The sequence below is a fragment of the Moschus berezovskii genome, chromosome 11, assembly GCF_049115385.1.
Source record: "Moschus berezovskii isolate FMDL1 chromosome 11, NW_MosBer_1.0, whole genome shotgun sequence".
NCBI classification, from domain to species: Eukaryota; Metazoa; Chordata; class Mammalia; order Artiodactyla; family Moschidae; genus Moschus; species Moschus berezovskii.
In genome coordinates, this window is record NC_142470.1 from 88783984 (window position 1) to 88803499 (window position 19516).

Below are 19516 nucleotides of genomic sequence, written 5' to 3' on the forward strand. Positions count from 1 at the left end.
AGAAGGAACCATGAGGAGAATGATATATTAATATGTAGAGGGCAGATGATGCAAAAGTAACATACGTATAATTGGTATTGCTGAAGATGCAAACAGAGTAGTACAGAAAAAGCTGTCTCTGAAACGAGTAGTAGAAAGTGTTTATGAAATAAAGAAAGAGCTACCTGCAGATTGAAGCAACTCAGCGGCTCATAAGATATTGAAAAATATGGAACCGCCAAGAACAGCATTGGTGTTTGTGAAAGGACTGAGCTCCAGGGATGAAGAAAGAATCCTACAAGTATCCAGGCAGAAGAACTTATACAAAATATAAAAATGAAAAAAAAAATCATGCTGCCCATGCCACTGTTAAAAACCAGAAGACACTGGAGCAGCATCTGTAAAATGAGGCAGGAAGTCATTTTACATGTGGGACAAAAATGGGTCATTCTCAAACTTTCAAAATTTTTCAGAATTTCAGTATTCAAGATACTTTCATGAAGAATCTCACACAGTGGGATCTTCCTGATGGTCCAGTGGTTTAAGACTCTAGGCTTCCACCTTAGGGGACACAGGTTTGATCCCTGGTCTGGGAACTAAGATCCCAAGTACCATACAGTACAGCCAAAAAAAAAATGTATTTGTTTAAAATTTTACTTGAATATGTCACCCTTTTAATCAAAATTGAGCAAAATAAATCAGGAAAGCCCACAAACTTATAAATTGTTAATGAGCCAGAAAACCAAGTCATGAAGTCAGAAAAAGAACAATAGAATACCTTTACCCACGAAAAAGCAGAAGAAAGACGGTGATAACAAAAGGGAAGAAATTGATGTGAAAGAAACAAAGATATAATAAAGAAGGTCAATAAAACCAAAACTTCTTTGACAAAGTTAACGAAGTAGAAAAACTTTGGACAAGATTTTGACAGATTGGGAATTTTAAAAGGGGCAGATAATAGTGGAAGGAGTAATGCTATTATATTCATGTTTCCTGTGAAGTTGTGGTCCAGGATATAACTTTACTTCAGTGTGTTATCTTGTCCTTTGAGATTACAAAAGATAAAACAAGTCAGAAAGTCTTATAGTTTTACCTAGATAAACAAAAAAATTAACTATTTTGTTTTCCCTTATGAAACTGTAAAGGGAAAATAGGTAATGTCTTTTCTTGTAAAATTTATCCTTATGTTTTTTTTTCTTTTAGTCAGTTAGTTTTTCATCTCAGCTGACAACAAATATTCCAGAAAAACCACCCATTGAGAATTACATAGGCCGTCTTAATACGATCTCCCAGAAGAAAAAAGTATGTGTAACTTATGAAGAATGTAAATCAAAGGGTGATGGGCCCGAACGGTGAGATGTTTTTCCTTCTGTTTCACTATATCTAAGCAATAGAGCAACCTTATTTTCATGTCTAACTTTCCAAAAATATCTGTCCTTTTTGGTACATTCTGCAGAGAAGGTTTTTTATGATCTTATTGCAGTTTGACATCTTTGTAATGAAAATGTTAAAATGCTTCATTGATGAAGTCTGGGGACCCATATCCCACAGTTAATCAAATCTGGGAAATCCTTTATTTCTGAGATGTCTCTGGATGGTATAGTCTGCAGGAAACCTAAGAGAGGGCAGGTGGTGAAAACCTTCCCATCCCTGAGGTCGCAGTGGCTGTGTGAGGAGAGCCCTGCCACAGGTGTGGAATGAGTGTCTTTCCATCCTTGTCGGAAGAGAGATGTTTGCCCTTCAGATTTTATTGAATAGTGTCACTCTCTAGACAAGTACTGTGTATTAGAAGGAATGAGTTTAGGGAAGTTCCTGGTGGACCATAGGTTTAGGAAACCTGGTCCAGTGGTTAAGACTCTAAGCTTCTAATGAAGGGGGCATCGGTTCGAATCCTGGTTGGGGAGCTAAGATCTCGTATACTGTGTGGCCAAAAGGAAAAAAAAAAACACTTCCCTGGTAGTCCAGCAGTTAAGAATCCACCCGCCAATAATGCAGAAGAGGTGGATTTGATCCCTGGTCCAGGAAGATCCCACATGCCATGAAGCAACTCAGCCCCAGCACCGAAACTACCGAGCCTGCAATCCAGAGCCTGTGCTCCGCGGCAAGAGAAGCCACCACAATGAGAAGCCCACGAAGCAAAAAAAAAAAAAAAACCAATGCAACCAAAAATAAATAAATAAGGACTGGGTTTTCACCCTGGAAGGTGAGGAGACCAGGATTTGAGGGATATGAGGGGGATGGATGCGAAGGTCAGTCAGAGATAATGAGAACGTCTCACCAGTGAGCAAAGACTTTGGAGATGAGGATGAAGAATGAATTTGAACTGGGAAAAGCAGAAAGGAAATGAGTGTGAAGAAGGTTGTTTCTCAGCTACAACCGACCAGTTAAATGAGAGAAAGGATAAAAATTCTAAAAGGCTAATAGTCCAAACACCCACTTTAGGATACTGTTCTATGAATTTTACTGTTCACCCCAATGGCTTTTAGGCCAGTACCAGGAAGACAAAAATGTAATAGGATTCACTGGAATGAAAGAGTCAAAGTGAATTCTGTGAGTCAGTCTCCATAAATTAAGAGCTATTTTCCTGTAGATCACCTGTTTGGTTCCACCTAGTGCTTTAACATTTGATTGTTAAAGAAAACAAGACTGTTCAGGGTATGCTGAAGAAAAACAGGAGCCACAGAAATAATCGAGTCCTTCAGCCCAGCTCCCTAATTTCCCTTCAGAGCCTAGTGGGGAAGACTCACTGGTAGAGTCTGTTTCCATCCACGACGAATAATACTGCCATAATTCTGTAGCACTACATGGTAACTCCATGATATAAATTGCCGTGTCTGTTGCTTTGCCACCTTAAATATAGTTCTTTGATAATTGTCCAAGGCTCCTTGCCTAACTACAAGCATCCTTATAGCTCATATGAAAATTAAGTGACTTCAGCATGGGACTTTTGCATTGTGAGGATTTGCTTAGGTTTTTGTGTACGTGAGTGTTGGGAGGGTGGCATGCAGAAAATGCTACAGTTAGAGCTGAAGTTAGATAAGCTTGGCTCATTGCCTCCAAGCCTCTATGGATTTTATCATACCAGTTGAACATCTCTGAAAAATTCATTAGATCTCTTTTTTCTTTCTCTGCCTCCATGTCTTTTGACTTTTGGGGAATTAAAAAAAATCACCACTTGGTACCTTAATGCCACATCTTTCAACGAAAGCAAAGAGTTAGAAGTTCCTTAGAGAATGGAAGCTGGGCTATTAGCCAATCCTGGTTATTCTGGTAAACTGATTAGCCATCTCATTGAAAAATATATATATATATGTATTTTAACCTTGCTTTTTTAAATATAATTTTTATTTATTTAATTAGTTACTTTTGGCTGTGCTGGGTCTTCATTACTGCGTGGGGTTTCTCTAGTTGCAGCAAGAGGGGGCTACGCTCTAGTTGCCATGCTCGGGCTTCTCATTGCGGTGGCTTCTCCAGTTGCAGAGTATGGACTCTAGGATGTGTGGGCTTCAGTAGCTGTGGCAGATGGGCTTAGTAGTTGCGGCTCCAGGACCCTAGAGAACAGACTCAGTAGCTGTGGCACATGAGCTTAGTGGCTCCACAGCACGTAGGATCTTCCCAGATTAGGGATTGAACCTGTGTTTCTCCTGCATTGACAGGCAGATTCTGTACCACAATGCCACCAGGGAAGCCCTCATTGAAATTTTAAATTAAGTAAGATATGAACTATTAATCTATCTATTAAATTGGTGTTATATTTAGCCCTTTGTTAATGTGTGTTTTTTTCCTGAAAACACATGAATTACGTTTACTGTTTTTTGGTATATCGTTTAATACTCTTTAACATTTCTCCTAGGTTTCGTTATATATGCAAAATTGGACAAAAAGAATATGGTATTGGTGTAGGTTCCACTAAACAGGAGGCAAAACAGTTGGCTGCTAAACTGGCTTATGAAAAGATAGAATCAGAAACAATGGTATGTACTACCTTGGGATTTGATTTTTATATTTTAAAATTCTCTCTGAAGTTGATTTGAAGTTAAATGATATTAAGATGACGCCAAGAAAGCCAGTCACATAGCAAAAGCACTCCTTTATTCTGTGTCCCACCAGTGAGCCCTGGGGCCATGAAGCTTCAGAAGGATCACAGTTCTCATGACAGCTCAATGTTTTTTAAATTCATTTCAAACATCCATAAAAATGTATTAATCCTGTAATTCTTTATGGCTGTGAATTTTGTAAATTGGGGAAATAAATGTGGGAGTTGGTTCACAGAGACTAAGCCACTATAAGAAGTCATTTAGTTGTACTTTTAAATCTTTCAGAGAGCTGACCAATCCTCTGACTGTTTCAATGCTGTGTGTGGTGATGTCGAAAGAAACTCTCCAGCAATGAATACATCGTAAGTATGGATAAGCAAGTGCGACAAACAAATTTAAATTGCAGCCTGAAAGAGCAGATATTTATGAGAATGTTTAATGTCGAAGGAGAATTTAGAAAAAGCAATTACTGATCAACAAAAAATAGGCAGAATTCATAAACTAATAGCTGTCCTTTTTTCTTTTAGTAGTTCTGAATCACCATCTGAAAATGGCTTCTCAACAAATGCATCAGAAAGAAGTGATGATAACAGTGACACATTTAACAGCTCTTCCATGTCTCCAGGGGTATAGTATTAATCTCTAACTTTCCTAGTTAATCTTATTTTCCTTTGTGTTTCCCCATTTAAAAGTGACCTCCAGTACCTTTCATAATTTCTCAATTTTTTTATGGGCTCTTATTAAATCAAAATATTTTGCAGTCTTTTTTCTCTCCTTTCTATTTTAAGCCCTATTCCTCACATGCAAAATTTTTCTGCTCTTCACTCCCATCTTTCTCTCCCTACTCACCTTAGTATTTTTCATGTATTCCTATAATCTGGCTTCTTTTCTTCTATCAATTGGATGGTATTTAGAAGTTTCACTCATAGATTTCTGCTTCTGTTTTAATAAATCAGAGCTAAACTTAAAAACTGAACTTAAAAATCAGATAGTTTTTGCGGTAATGATTAGTGTTACCATAGTATTATATTTATAAAGATCTAGAAAGACATTCCTGGTGGTGCAGTGTTAAGACTCCATGCTCTCAATGCAAGGGTCCCGGTTCCATCCCTGGTCAGGGAATGAGATCCTGCATACTGCAACAAAGACCTGGCATAGTCAGTTAAATACTTTTTTTTTTTAACTACAAACAAATCAATAAGAAAAAGATAAGCAACTCAGTAAAAAAGAAAAAATGTACAAAAGAGCTGAACAGATAGTTTAGAAAAGAGATACCCAAAGGGGCAACAGACATATGAAAAGATGCTTTACTTCATAATAATCAGGAAAATGCAAATGAAAACAACAGCTAGATACCACTTTTAAACCATCCGATTGGCAAAATTTGAGTCTGGCTATTCTAAGTGTCGACACAGCTCTGTTCCTGTTACACCTATTACGTGCTGTTACAGCAGTATTGTATGTTGCTGGCTGATGTATAAATTGGTATTGACTGTCTTAGAGAGCAACTTGGCAACGTGTAGTGGAGTTGAGGGTGTGTCAGCTCTGCTGCCAGTTCTACTCCTGGATAGGTCCTTTAGAGAAACACATGTATGTGTGCACAGAGATACATGTATCAGCATGTTCTTTGCAAAATTGTTTGTAATAGAAGAGATTGGAGAAAATATTTTCCGTTTACAGAATGTCTGAATTAATCATAATGCAGTCACTGTGCAAAACTGAGGCTGGTGGGTGATAGGAACTCAAGAAATCTTAGTCTGATGTTTGCACTCTGTGTCAACATACTAAAATTGTTAAAAAAAAAAAACCCACAACACCTACCAGAATAAAAGTGAATATGCTTGAAGAAGAGCTATATTAATTTTTGAGAGATATGTCAAAGACTCCCCTTTTTTGGCTAAATGTTAAATTATTGATCTGTCCTAGAAATGTTTTAAGCTAGATCCCTGGGCCCTATCTGTTTCCTTTACTAGCACTGTGAGTAATTGTAATGCATAGTTTCTTGCAGAGATCTGCTGGCCAGAGGATCATCTGGGAAGCCATATTCTATACCTGGAGAATCAGCGCTTCTGTAGAACATGCCCTGCACTTCTGTCTTTTTTTGTGTGCTGCACAGCATGTGGGGTCTTAGTTTCCTGACCAGAGATCAAACCCGTTCCCCCTGCTTTGGAATAGAAGTGCAGAGTCTTAGCCACTGAATCTCAGGGCCCCAACAATTTATGTTTTTTGACCTTCTTATCGTATCTGTCTTTGCTGTAATTGATGAGAGCATTGATATAGACAGGTACACTGAAAGCAGGGCTTACTGAGAGCATATACATTGATGAGGTTGTTAATCTTAAGGACAAAGAAATGTGGTCAGAGAACCATCTAGAAGTACAGGAGAAAGGATGGCCAAGAAAAGCAGGATACTTAATCATCTGAAACTATTTTCCATTTTCTTTTATTATAGGACGGTTCCAGAAATAATTCCAGGAAGGTGAAGAGGTGAGTATCATCATGAATTGGACTTAGTTAGAAATGAAGTTTTATTTCAGATCTAGTTTATTCACCTTATTTATGAAGTCCAGTGTTTGTGTTGTATGCCCTTATTTGAGTGGAGTTTCAGGAATCCAAAGCATGATGAAGGCTCACAGAAATCTTGAAATCTACGAACAAATAATTTTAAATACATAGAGAAGTCTTTGAACATACGCACACAATACATTGTAGACATAAAGGCCTGTGGGGCTATTGGTTGAGTAATTGGTTAAGGGCATTGTTTTGGACAAGTCTGACAGAAGTGGGTTTGTAGAGGTATTCTTATGAGAAATGTATTATGTGAATGCCCTGGTGACCAAATGGCTACGACTTGGCACTTTCACTGCTGAGGGCCAGGTCCAGTTTCTGGTTGGGGGAATTAAGATCCCATAAGCCACATGGCACAACCAAAAAAAGAGAGAGAAGTGTATTATTTTGCAGACGAGCAGGTAGGGTAGAAATGTTATCATAACTCAGGGAAGAAATAAACGATCAGATGTTCTGTAAATTAGGGAGACTTGGCTTCTTGAACGGAAGAGAAAAGCAAGGATGTGAATACAGTCAGCAGTGGGAGCAAGGTGGCAGCAGGAGCCACTATGAGGCACCAGTACAGTAGGTAACGCTTGCAGAAAGATGACGCCAGATGCTGGTGTTCAGATGGAGAGAGGAGAGGTCTGTGTGTGAGATGATCAGGCCATCAGACTGATCTGGTGATAGGGAGGAGGAGAATTTGTGGGACAGACTGTGAAAGGAGAGTAGACATGACTTGAGGGAATAGAGTTAAAGAACTGGGTGAAGAAGATGCAAAGGAAAAAGGAAATGAAGATTGTCCCTTGTGAATGAGACGCAGACAAGTGTCATGGCGCTGATGGTGTTCAGGGAGTCGGAGACTTAGAGGGAAGATTGTTGTGTCTAACTCTACAGCCCCGTGGACTGCGGCCCACCAGCCTGCTCTGTCCATGGGAGTTCCCAGGCAAGAACACTGGAGTGGGCTGCCATGCCCTTCTCCAGGGGATCTTCCCAACCCAGGGATCAAACCCTTATCCCCTGGGTCTCCTGCACAGGCAAGTGGATTCTTTACCACTGCGCCACCTGGGAAGCCTGGAGGGAAGGTAACAATCTGTATTTGTTTAGTTTTAGGTGGCATTTGGACTTCCAGTTGTAGGAGGCTTACCACCAGCAAGGAATAAATGACAAAGGAAACACAACCAGGATGAGAATTCAACGAGACATATTTCCTAAGGTTTTGAGTCTAAAGGGAGAAAAAGAGGCTAGCGGCATGCTGGCAATGAATGTGTTAAGGCTGAAAAACACAGGAAAGCAGTGAAAAATTGTTAGAGCACAGAGAACCACATTGTTTGTAAAGAAAAAGGTTAGCCCTTGCCACCCTGTTATCCTAATAGTTGACTCATAATATAAAAAGCCCAGTGCATAGCATAAAATCCACTCTTAATAAGTTATGTTTGATTTTAGTTTTGAATTTATGTGCTTCTCTTAACTTTTAGAACTTTGGCGCCTACATTTGTCTCTCCTGTGAGGACAGAAGAAAACATTCATAGCGTGGACCCCAGGTAAGAGGGAAAACCGTGAAAAAGAAAAAGAATTTGTTTAAGGATACATGTACGAACGTTGACAAAAGTTTCTTAAGGGACAGTTGAACATCAGGCAGGTTAAGTTATCTCTCTCCCTGAACAGTTTGTTTTAGCTCAGTCAGGCCCTCAAAGGATTATTGCCTCATGGAGGAGTACAGTTTAGATGAGTTCAAACGGAGTGTGGTGTCTGTGTGATACTCATGTGGGTTTCTCTGACATCTCTGGGAGGTTTTAATATTGAAAGCCAGTATTTCTGTAAACCAGTAATTTTTTTTTCAACAAAACTACTCCTGCAGGAATCAGAATAGATCCATTTGAATCTGTTTTCCATTTTCCAGCTTCACAGCAGATTTTACTTTGAAAAGTGTTCCTTTGGTGGTCGATCGCATGTTTGGGCTTAAATAAAGTATCTTTTAAAAAGGAGGCCTGTTTGCAACAGAGGAACATCGAATACAAGCTTAAGAAATAATAAAGAATCACCAGATATTTAATAAGTACCTAGTATATATCTGGCACTGTGCTGGGCATCATATTTATAGCAGGAACAGTAGAAACAGCCCCTGTCCTCCTAGAGTTTTTGTGAGTAATTACACACTGTGACCAGAGGTCTGAAGGAAAAGCCATGATGTGGTTAGACACGGCAGCAGGACCCTTGAATTTCGGGTGAGGGATGAGGCAGGGCTTTCTCTGGGTCACATTTGTGGGGAGGCCTGAGGGATGAGTTAGCACAGGGCGGTGGGGAGCCCCTGGCGCTCTGCAAAAGAGGAGCGCGTGGGAAGGCGAAGGTGGGAACGGTGGTGTGAGCATCCGAGGAACTGAGAGAGAGCCGTGTGCTGGGAGGGCAGTGACCAAGGAACCGGGGTCACCAGACAAGCTGGAGAGGGGACAAGGACAAACAAGTGGCCCCTGGTAGCCCATGTCAGGGTTTTCTGGGTTTTGCTGAATGCAGGGGCAGGCTTGGGAAGCATTCGGCCAATAGTTGTGATCAGACGTAGTATTTATCACACTGATTGCTGTGAGGATCGTGGATTGGAGCAGAGGAAGGAGGGGAGGTGGCGTGTCTTGTGAACAGGGTTCGGCGGGAGTCTTATTGGAAGCTTGGGCCAATGGGGGAAAGTGGGCAGACACCCGCAGATGTGTTTTGGAAAGAAAATTGGCAGGTCTTAATGATGGAATGTGGGGCGGGAGAAAGAGGGGAAATCCAGAGCTGCAGACATAAGCTGGCTCATTTCTCGTATAACAGCTTGGTGGTAGCAGGGAACTTGGTGTGGCACTCTTTTCTAAAGTTTTATACTTGGAATAAAAGATTCTTTACCATTCTTTAGTGCAGTCAGGTGGTGACTGACTCCCAGGAGTGATCTGTTATGTTGGGATGGGAAGAGGGAAGCACTATCCTTTGTGATTCAAGAGTTTCTGTGAAATGGATCCTTCCTACTCAGAAGGGGAGAGTCCTGTTTGTTATACAGTCCATTTCACTAGCGCCTTTAAGGGAAAGCAGAAGGGTCGGAGTGGAGGAACAGAGGACGCTGAACCTCAGAATAACAGCAGCATTTATCTCTCAAGGTTGGTCAAGGATTTCACAGAAGTAACGCCAATTGGCTTAGGTGGATTTGGCCGAGTTTTCAAAGCCAAACACAGAATTGATAAGAAGACTTACGTTATTAAATGTGTTAAATATAATAATGAGTAAGTAGTAATATTTTATTTATTTAAATGTGAACCTGCCCTATTCTTTTTGTGTATCTCTCTTCTTCATTAGTATATTTTTTTTCTGGTCCTCCTCGAAAATATCGTTCATGAGGAGAATGATATTTGGCTTACTCTGAAATGACCTCACTTCACCGTGGTTACTTTAACTAAAAAATGGTTATACCATTGATTATCCTTGAGGCTGTCTTGAGAACTACAGTTATAAAATCTTTTAGCTCAAGGTGACCTTTGAGTTTTTCTAGTTTCATCTCCTTATCTTATAGAGGAGGAGAGTGAGATTCAAAGATGTGAACTGATTTGCCAAAGGTAAAAGCTAGTTGATAATTGTGCTGGTTGTCTATTATTGCATAATACACCACACCAAAATGCAGTGGCTTAAACACCAAATTGTTATTATCTCTTATGGTCCTGTGAGTTGACTATGCTCACCCGAGTCATTTATCATGCATTTGCAGCCCGGAGTCATCTGAAAGCTTGGCTTGGCTTGGCTGGACATTGGAGATGGCACTCACATGGCTGGCAGTGATGCTGGCTGTGGCTACAAGTGCAGCTGGAGCTGTTAACCAGAGCGCCTCCACCTGGCCCCTTTATGTGGCCTGGGCGTTTCACAACTTAGTTGTTTCTATGAATTTTACATCATATATAAGTTGCAGAATGTTTGCTTATCCTTTCTTATCCTTGAAATCTCAAATTTATGTACTCCACTTAGCATAGGATTGACATAACTCTTAACTACGAATTCCTGTAACGCTCCCACGTTGTGCAGTGAAATTTCAGTTTCTCTGCATAGATCACCCTCTGTGTGTATTTTTGCCACACACTGAAAATTCTGAATTAGGTTCTTCATGCTGCTTGGTTTACCTACCCTTGCTGCCCAAATGGGGTTTGCTTTTGAAATACAAAGTGATTTTAACACACGTCTAAATAAAACATAATGGATGATTTTTATTTTAGCTCCAAAATTTTTTTGCATCACTGATAGCTCACAAGAGTACTACCTATGACTTATAAATTGTCTGAGGTTTGGAATAATTTTAGTCATTGTTTTTTTTTTCTTATGTTGAGAGTGAAAACAGCTGATTTTTTCTGTGTTCACTCTTTCCTTTTGAGAGCTGCTGGCTTCCATTCTAAACCTCAGTGTGGGAACTGTGGCAGCTGTTTAATAAGGAAATATTGGTGATTGTCTCCTATTGCTCAAGGTGTTTTGTTATTATCAGGGATGGATACTGATGTTTTTATGTTTACTGTTTATTTTAACTAGGAAGGTAGAGCGTGAAGTGAAAGTTTTGGCAACACTTAACCATCCAAATATTGTTCACTACCACAATTGTTGGGATGGGCTTGATTATGATCCTGAGGAAAGCTTAAATTCTTCAAGGTAACTAAAAAGAAACTATCATAGTTTTAATAGGAGGAGTGAAACTTGTTTACTGTGTGTGGGTCAGTGGATAAGGCCACTAATTATTACATTTAATAATCATAACCAGAAACTCTGAGACACCGTTATGCCTCCATTCTGCAAATGAGGAGACAATGAATAATCCTTTCCTTGCTGCAAATTTGCTTTAAAAAACGTTTTTTTAAAATTGTCCTCTGTGGCTTCCCTGGTGACTCAAACGGCAAAGAATCTGCCTGCAATGCGGGAGACCTGGGTTTGATCTCTGGGTTGGGAAGACACCCTAAAGAAGGAAATGGCAGCCCACTCCAGTATTCTTGCCTGGAGACTTTCACTGACAGAGAAACCTGGTGGACTACAGTCCATGGGGGTCGCAAAGAGTCACTCAGCTGAGTGACTAATACTTTCTGTGGTTTTTGAAGTCTCAGGCTTAGTTTTCCTGACTCTGTTGTTTAAAGCACAGGCTTTCTCACTTGCCCTGACTCCAGTCCAGGTGGTAAATGCAGTCTTGTGAAGAAGGTTTGCACGTGTGGACACTGCAACTGGAGGCCGCCCTCCCCCCACTGCTAATGCTCTTCTCCTCCACTCAACTGGTTGGCAGGGTGCAGTCTCGGGATCTCTTCTGTGTGAAATCATACCACTCATGGGGAGGTGATGGGCAGTCTAAATAATTCCAAGACCCTGAGCTGTGATGGGGGTACCCCCTCACCCTTGCTTTACTCATGTTTGTCTCAGGCAAGCCACTGCAAAAGGACTGAAGGGTTATAAAGAGCCTCCCTTGGAAAGTCACCCAGTGTTCCTTGGAGACAGTCCTTTCAGTGCAAACCTGAGGCCATGGTGAGCCTGTTCATTCACCATCTCTTGACTCCAGCCCTGTCTCCATACCATGTAATTTAGAACTGTATCATTAGTTTCAGAAGTACCATCTTCATATGGACTTCTTCAGCTTTTAGAAAATTCCTGGCTACCTTTTTCTATTTTCTAGCCAACATATGCTCAAAGAGTTTAAATTAATATCAAAGCCAACTTAGTTCAGAAAAGAACAACTACAATGATTAGCAAAATCGGTCCTCCTCGCTCTGTGGTGTGTGCTTAGTCACTCAGTCATATCCAGCTCTTTGTGACCCCATGGACTGTAGGCCACCAGGCTCCTCTGTCCATGGGATTTTCTAGACAAGCAAACTGGAGTGGGTTGCCATTTCCTACTCCACGGGATTTTCCCAACCCAGGGCTCAAACTCACATCTCTTGAGTCTCCTGCATTGGCAGGCAGATCCTTTGTCACTCACACCACTTGGGAAGCCCTGCCTGATTGCTATACCTCGTAGCAATTTTTGGCATTTCTCTTGGAGCTCCTGTCCATGTACTACTGCAGCAGTCCCTAACCTTTTTGGTGCCAGGGACTGGTTTCATGGAAGACAGTTTTTCTCTGGGCCAGGGAGAGGGGATGGTTTGGGGATGATGCAAGCATATTACATTCTTTGTGCTCTTTATTTCTATTATTATTATATAACCTCCACTTCAGATCATCAGGCATTAGATCCCAGGGGTTGGGGCCTGCTGTGCTATTGTTTTCTGCCTGTTTTTCCTTTATCACTCTCCCATTAAACTATAATCCTCATGAGAGCAAGGCTAGTGTCTAACTCATTTTCTTATCTTTAGGTGCCTGTTCTGTGTCTTTTGCAAAATAGATGCTCAGCAGAGCAATGGTGAATTAAAATGTTTCAAAATTACAATATATAGTAATGAAATTTGGTTTTCTGCAGTTCCGTCATACTTATGCTTCTCTTCCTATCTATTAGCAAAGATAGTCAAGGACCTTCAGCATTAAAGAATGGGAAGGCTGCTACTTTACAACTTAGCTAAACAAAGCTTTGATATCTGGGAACTTATGACCTAAATAAAGAGTGGTTTATTATGTGTTGACTCACATTTGTTACATTTAGATTTCTGTTTTGAGACATGTTTGGCATTTTTAAGAAGGTGTCATTTTTTTAATCTAATTTTTAAATGTATTTTTTTATAAATTTATTTTTATTGCTACTTATACAGTGAATTTTATCCCAGATCAAAGACTAGGTGCCTTTTCATCCAAATGGAATATTGTGATAAAGGTACGTTGGAGCAATGGATTGACAAAAGAAGAGGCAAGGAGCCAGACAAACATTTGGCTTTGGAGTTCTTTCAACAAATAACAACAGGAGTGCATTATATACATTCAGAACAGTTAATTCATAGAGACCTTAAGGTGAGTGGAAAATGTGCTGTATTGGGAATTGATCAATAGAATTTATTAATGTGGAAGTCTGTCTTCTTTAGTTTTATAATCGATCGACAGTCGTGAGGAAATAACATCTCTGATCCTGTAAGGTTAGAGTGGATATAGCACTTGCCCCAGGTACCAGTCTGTAGAATCAATCAGGAGGTTGCCAGGGCTGTAAACTTACTGAGATGCTGAGCTCTGTAAGAAGCTACTCACTGCTCATTCACTTCTGGTCCTACTTGTCGTCCTGGCTGATACCTTCACCCCAGTTGTAAACACTAACAGCTTTAGAGTGCTGAACATTTCTGTGCACGTAACTCTTGTGGCTGGCACATCCAGTTGAGTGCTCCGTCCCTGCCTCTGCTGCTACCCAGGCTGTCTGAGAGGCAGAAGAGACTCTTGTGACTCTGGCTTTGGGAACACGATTCTCTTAACCTTTTAAGTCATTACTCTTGAGGGCAGTCACAGCCACCAAGTCCAGAGTCTAGAATTTGCTTTGCACTTGGTGAGACATCTCTACTCCATGATTAGAAAACTGCAGCAATGCAAACCTTGGAACATGCAGTATACTTTCGTATTTTCATTTTCTTCTGCTTCTCATGGCCTAGATGAGCAGTTTTTCCATTTCCTCCTCAGAATCAGACAGAAGAGCTTTTCAGTCTTCCCTCGGCCCTCTATTCCCTGTGATCTGCCTGCAGTCATCACAAACCGCCCATGCTAAATCCTGACACCAAAGCTTTGCTCATGTGCTCACATGAGACACTCTTCTACCTGTCCCCTTGGGTCTCAATTTCTTTATGAGCCTTTCCTGGTCATTCTGGATCAGACAGAAGCACCTTGTCTATGTGGACCTTGGGCTTATCCCACATGTCTAAAACAGCCAGGAAGGAGAAACAAAAACGTTCCTTGAGAAAAATAAGCAGCCATGTACATAGTTGTTTGTTGGCCTTGGTAGGAAAAGATGGCCCTTAAGAGGTATTGCATCCTTGGTCTTCTCAGGGGCTGGACTGATGCCTCTGGGGTGCCTCTGGTTCCAATATCTCATTTTGTTAATAACAGTATCAGAAGGTGTTCTTTGAAGTTGGAAGGATAGAAGGACTCTGTTCAAAAGAATAAGTTTAGAATGGCTGTACCTTCACTTTGAAATGAATCATATAGAGTTAAATAAGAAGTTAAGCACAATTATCTCTTTATACAATCATTTGCAAATAAATTACCTACTTACACAGCCATCTCCTCTACTCAGAGGTTTGGGTATTTCCTCCCAGGCCCTCATCAGCATGAGTTAGTGAAAATGCTCAGTGCTCCCTTCTCCCACCACGTGGTTGGCCAGTTCCCTCCTGTATCCTGCACTGCTTGTGCCTCTTGTCGGGCAGTCATCTTTTCTTGTGTCTGTTTGCAGAGAGTGTTTGCTCTATGTCTGCAGGTGTTCAAAGGTCAGACTTTCATACTACAGAGCCTTCTTTCATCTTTTTCAACTTGCTAACTTCGCTGATACAGTTACTGCTTTTTCACATCTGAGAGAAGATGGAAACAAAAGCGTGCATCTTATTTTGTGATGCTTTGCAGAATACCTGCTACTGGTGGCTTTGCGAGATAACGGTCTTTACTCAATAAAGCCCCTGTTCTATAAAGTCAACCAGCATTTACCTTAAGAACTAGACCAAAGATGCTGGTGAGAGACAGAGGTTTCTGGAGAGAGGGCTTATGGTCTGAGGGGATTCAATTTCCCAGTTGCCCCAGGCTCCTCGGTCACCTTATTCTTGGGCCTCCTGCATGAAGTTTGCACCCCTTGTTTGCCACACCTGGTGGGATCTTTGTTCCATAATCAGGGATCAAACCTGGGCCCCCTGCAGGGGAAGCTCAGAGTCCTCATCAACAACCTTCCTGGTTTCATAGTCTTTAGACTATTAGTCAATAGCTTCTACAAAGTTGTGGAATTGTCATTCTGTTCTTCCTTTTTTTTTTTCCCATTGTGCTTAAAGAATTATGCAGAAAAATATATTTCAGTGCTAGGCATCAGCTTCCAGTTAACTTGGTATGCCTTCCAAGACAGAGGGGCTGTGTTTGTTAAGAAGTCAGAAGCCTGGAGAAATGGATATAAAGGAAGCCCCCAGGGAAAATGCTGCACATGGTATTCTGCAGCATTACTGGGAATGGACTCATTCTGAGAATCTCGAAATTGTAGAGGATCCAATCCTCTTTCCAATGTTGGACTCGTGTTTGCAGTGTTTCCACCAAGTGGGTGTCCAGCCCTGTCTTGACTAGTTTGTAGGATGGGGAGTTCTCTAACTCCCATTTGTTGGACCACACGATTACTATATTCAGTTCAGTTCAGTTCAGTTCAGTCGCTCAGTCGTGTCCGACTCTTTGCGACCCCATGAATCACAGCACGCCAGGCCTCCTTGTCCCTCACCAACTCCCGGAGTTCACTCAAACTCATGTCCATCGAGTTGGTGATGCCATCCAGCCATCTCATTCTCTGTCGTCCCCTTCTCCTCCTGCCCCCAATCCTTCTCAGCACCAGAGTCTTTTCCAATGAGTCGATTACTATATTAAGATTTATTAAAAGCAAGTCTTGGGGTCGTTTCCATCCTCTAGTCCTGGATCTATCCCCACAGGGACCAGGCAGGAGTGAATCCATCTTTGACTTATCTTCAGATATCTGAAGGCAGCTATGCCCCAAGCTTTCTCTGCTGTCAGCTAAAATGTCCTGACTTCCTCAGCTAGCATTTTAAAGACCGATATTAATGAGTTTCCTGTTTTGGGCTACCTAGGAGAGGGTAAATTCCTTATAAGTAAATTTAAAAATAGCTGTTATGAAGTATGAATTGGATATGTGATAAAAGTCTGTCAAATTAGTACTTATAACATATATTTTTTCGGCAGCCAAATAACATATTTTTAGTAGCTATGAACCAAATCAAGATTGGAGACTTTGGACTTGTTACATACCTGAAAAATGATGAAATGCGGACAAGTAAAAAGGGAACTTTACGATACATGAGCCCAGAACAGGTGAGGTCCTCTTTCTTTCTGTCTAGATATTTTTTATCTCTTTCATTTTTTAATTATAAAAATAACAGGCACTTATAAAATTGAAACAATACATAAGTTACATAAGTAAATAGAATGAAAATGGAAAATTACCATTACTCTTCATTTTTATTCCTACTCTTCTCACCAGAGTTGATAGTTTATCCTTTTAGGTCATTTTCTTTGAGTTATAAAAGATATCTAGACACATATTTATGGGGACTTTTTTATATAAAAATAATAAATACATTTTATCGGGCTGCTGCTGCTGCTAAGTCACTTCAGTCGTGTCCGATTCTGTGTGACCCCATAGACGGCAGCCCACCAGGTGCCCCCGTCCCTGGGATTCTCCAGGCAAGAACACTGGAGTGGGTTGCCACTTCCTTCTCCAATGTGTGAAAATGAAAAGTGAAAGTGAAGTTGCTCAGTCATGTCTGACTCGTAGCGACCCCATGGACTGCAGCCTACCAGGTTCCTCTGTCCATGGGATTTTCTAGGCAAGAGTACTGGTATAGGGCTACTAAATGTTATTTTGTGACTTAATTTTTTTTTACTCAACAGTGTATCATAATCTTTCCAAATCTGTACAAATAGACCTGACACATTGTTTTTAACAACTGTACTGTATGCCAAAATACAGATATACTACTATCATTTAACTGTTTCCTTATTGATGGGCATTTATTTAGGTTGTTTTCAACTTTATACATTTGTAGATATGTTATGTGTCTTCTTCCTTACCTTTGAGTCTAAAAACAAATATTTCCATGATAATCAATGATAGAGTCTTTGAAGTGAAATTGTTGACTAGAATGACAAGTGCAGTTCATAAAAGCATAACAAATTTTTTTCAAGGTGTGAAAGTAGAAGACAATAGGGGAGTAAAAGCTTCCTTTCAACTCCCATCCTCTTAAATATCTATCCAGTATTGTCATATTTTATTGAGGAAAGATTTATACACCATAAATTCACAGATCTTAAATGTCTATATTGTTTTTTTAGTTCTAACAAAAGCATAGGTTAATGAAGCCTACAAACCTATGAGAAGGTAGAACATTTTCTTCACCTTTAGACCCATTTCTAGTCAGTCATTCCTCTCCACTGCCCAGAGGAAACCAGTTCTCTGATTTCTATCACCATAGATTACTTTCCCCTTATCTTGAGCTTCATATGAATGGGATCACATTATATGTACTCTTCTATATTTGATTATTTCACTCAAAGTAATGTCTGTTGGAGAACCTCTAGTTGTTGCTTATAAATAACAGCAGATTATTCCTTTTAGTGGCTGAATACTATTCCATTGTATGAATATACCACAATTTGTTCATCCATTCTCCTGTTGATGGACATTTGGGTTGCTTCCTGTTGTGGACTATTATGAATGAGTCTGTGATAAACATTTGCATGCAAGTGATTTACTGGGCGCTTCACCTAATGGTCTCACTTAACCCCAGAGTCAAACTCTGAGGTTCAAACTATTGCTATCTCCATTTTAGGGTTTATATTATTCCCACATTGATGGTTAGTGTATACAGGTGATTCAGCTATTTAGTGACAGAGATTTGAACCTGGTCAGTCAGGGCCTACGTATCTTGCTAATAAATGTACATTGTTGTGTGTTATAAGATATTTTGTTAGATAACTTTTTCGGCTTTAGAAGGCATGAATATTTATATCAGGTGAGTCATGAATATAAATGTTTTTTTTTCAGCTTTCTTGTGCGAAAGACTATGGAAATGAAGTGGACATCTATGCTTTGGGGCTGATTCTTGCAGAACTTCTTCATATATGTCCCACTTGTTCAGAAACAGCGAAGGTAAATACAATGTTACAGAAAGAATTAAGCAACAAAAATTATTGACCGTCATATTCAATATGCTGCAGTTATTGACCTCACATGAGGATGGAGTGGAGCATGTTAGTGTTGACTGCAAATTAAATACAAATTTTTCTCTCTTTCAAGTTTGGGCAACCAATACGTTTTATTGAAGACCAAACCTTTGGTCTTCTTTGGAAGGTGTGTGCATCTCTGTCTGTAAAATTGTATTGATAACTTGCTTTGCATAAGACCCTGTGCTGAGCTCTCCAAGGGTTATGAAAATGAATAAGGCTTGTTCTCAAGGAGCTTATATTTTATAAGGAAAGGTAACATACGAGAATGAGAATGCTATGAATGTTTTAGGAGAAGGCAGGAAGTCTAATGGAAACAGCTAGGAGAGGGGCTTTGCCAGCTTCTGGGATTTAGGCTTCATGGAGGTGTTTAAATTGGGCTCTGAAGGATTGGTTGGCTTCCAATACTCCAATTTAGAGAGAAGGTAATGCTAGCATGGAAAAGGATTGGGAAGAATATATTTGGGAATAGTTGGCTGTGTCATTTTTATTGGAGTATATAAGTCAAGGGAGTTGTTGATGGTCAGTGGTACTGGAAAGATACACTGGGATGAAATTAAAGCAAGAATATGGATTTCTTATGGAGACAGTGGGCGGCCACTGAATGCTGCAGACAACTGGATATCCTAGTCTGAAGGTAAGTAAGAGGGACTTGCCTGGAGTTGACAGCCTTCTTCCCTGTAAGGCAGGGGTATTGAAAATACCTTGCAGAGGACTCCAAAAAGGATGTAGGGAGATAATTCATACGACGCTGTTAAAACTTCCACATACTGTAATAATCAGGATGGTTCTTAAAGGGGGTGGTGGGGGAAGAGGATTCCCGCTTGCTTCTTGACTGAAGAGATTTTTCTAAAAATCTAGAAATATCCTAGAATTCTGGTATCCCCAGCCTTTAGTGCTCCCTAAGTTTGTTTTTCTCCAAAGTGAATCATTTCCTAATAAACATATATATGTTTAATTTTTAGTTATTTGAAGATCTAAAGAGTGGCAACTTAGATGTATTTGACGACAAAGAAGTAAGCATTTAAAAATAATTGAATTTTGTTTATTGAAATGTTTTCTTTCCTAGAATTGACTCTTACTGTCATTAC

The 19516-nt window shown here is 40.2% G+C and overlaps 1 protein-coding gene across 3 annotated transcripts in view; it reads left to right on the plus strand.

The window, feature by feature from the left end:
* The window catches only part of EIF2AK2 (eukaryotic translation initiation factor 2 alpha kinase 2), a 40653-nt gene that overhangs the window by 12454 nt on the left and 8683 nt on the right, over nucleotides 1–19516 (plus strand). For 2 of the 3 annotated variants that reach the window (XM_055399375.2, XM_055399376.2), the window contains exons 4-15: nucleotides 1183–1331; nucleotides 3833–3953; nucleotides 4302–4378; nucleotides 4544–4643; nucleotides 6469–6503; nucleotides 8042–8107; nucleotides 9692–9814; nucleotides 11100–11216; nucleotides 13301–13481; nucleotides 16386–16514; nucleotides 18247–18351; nucleotides 19391–19441. In XM_055399375.2, the coding sequence (XP_055255350.2) occupies nucleotides 1183–1331; nucleotides 3833–3953; nucleotides 4302–4378; nucleotides 4544–4643; nucleotides 6469–6503; nucleotides 8042–8107; nucleotides 9692–9814; nucleotides 11100–11216; nucleotides 13301–13481; nucleotides 16386–16514; nucleotides 18247–18351; nucleotides 19391–19441 (1254 nt within the window). The remainder of the gene's footprint in view (nucleotides 1–1182; nucleotides 1332–3832; nucleotides 3954–4301; nucleotides 4379–4543; nucleotides 4644–6468; nucleotides 6504–8041; nucleotides 8108–9691; nucleotides 9815–11099; nucleotides 11217–13300; nucleotides 13482–16385; nucleotides 16515–18246; nucleotides 18352–19390; nucleotides 19442–19516) is intronic. The other variant, XM_055399377.2, reaches the window with a different exon arrangement.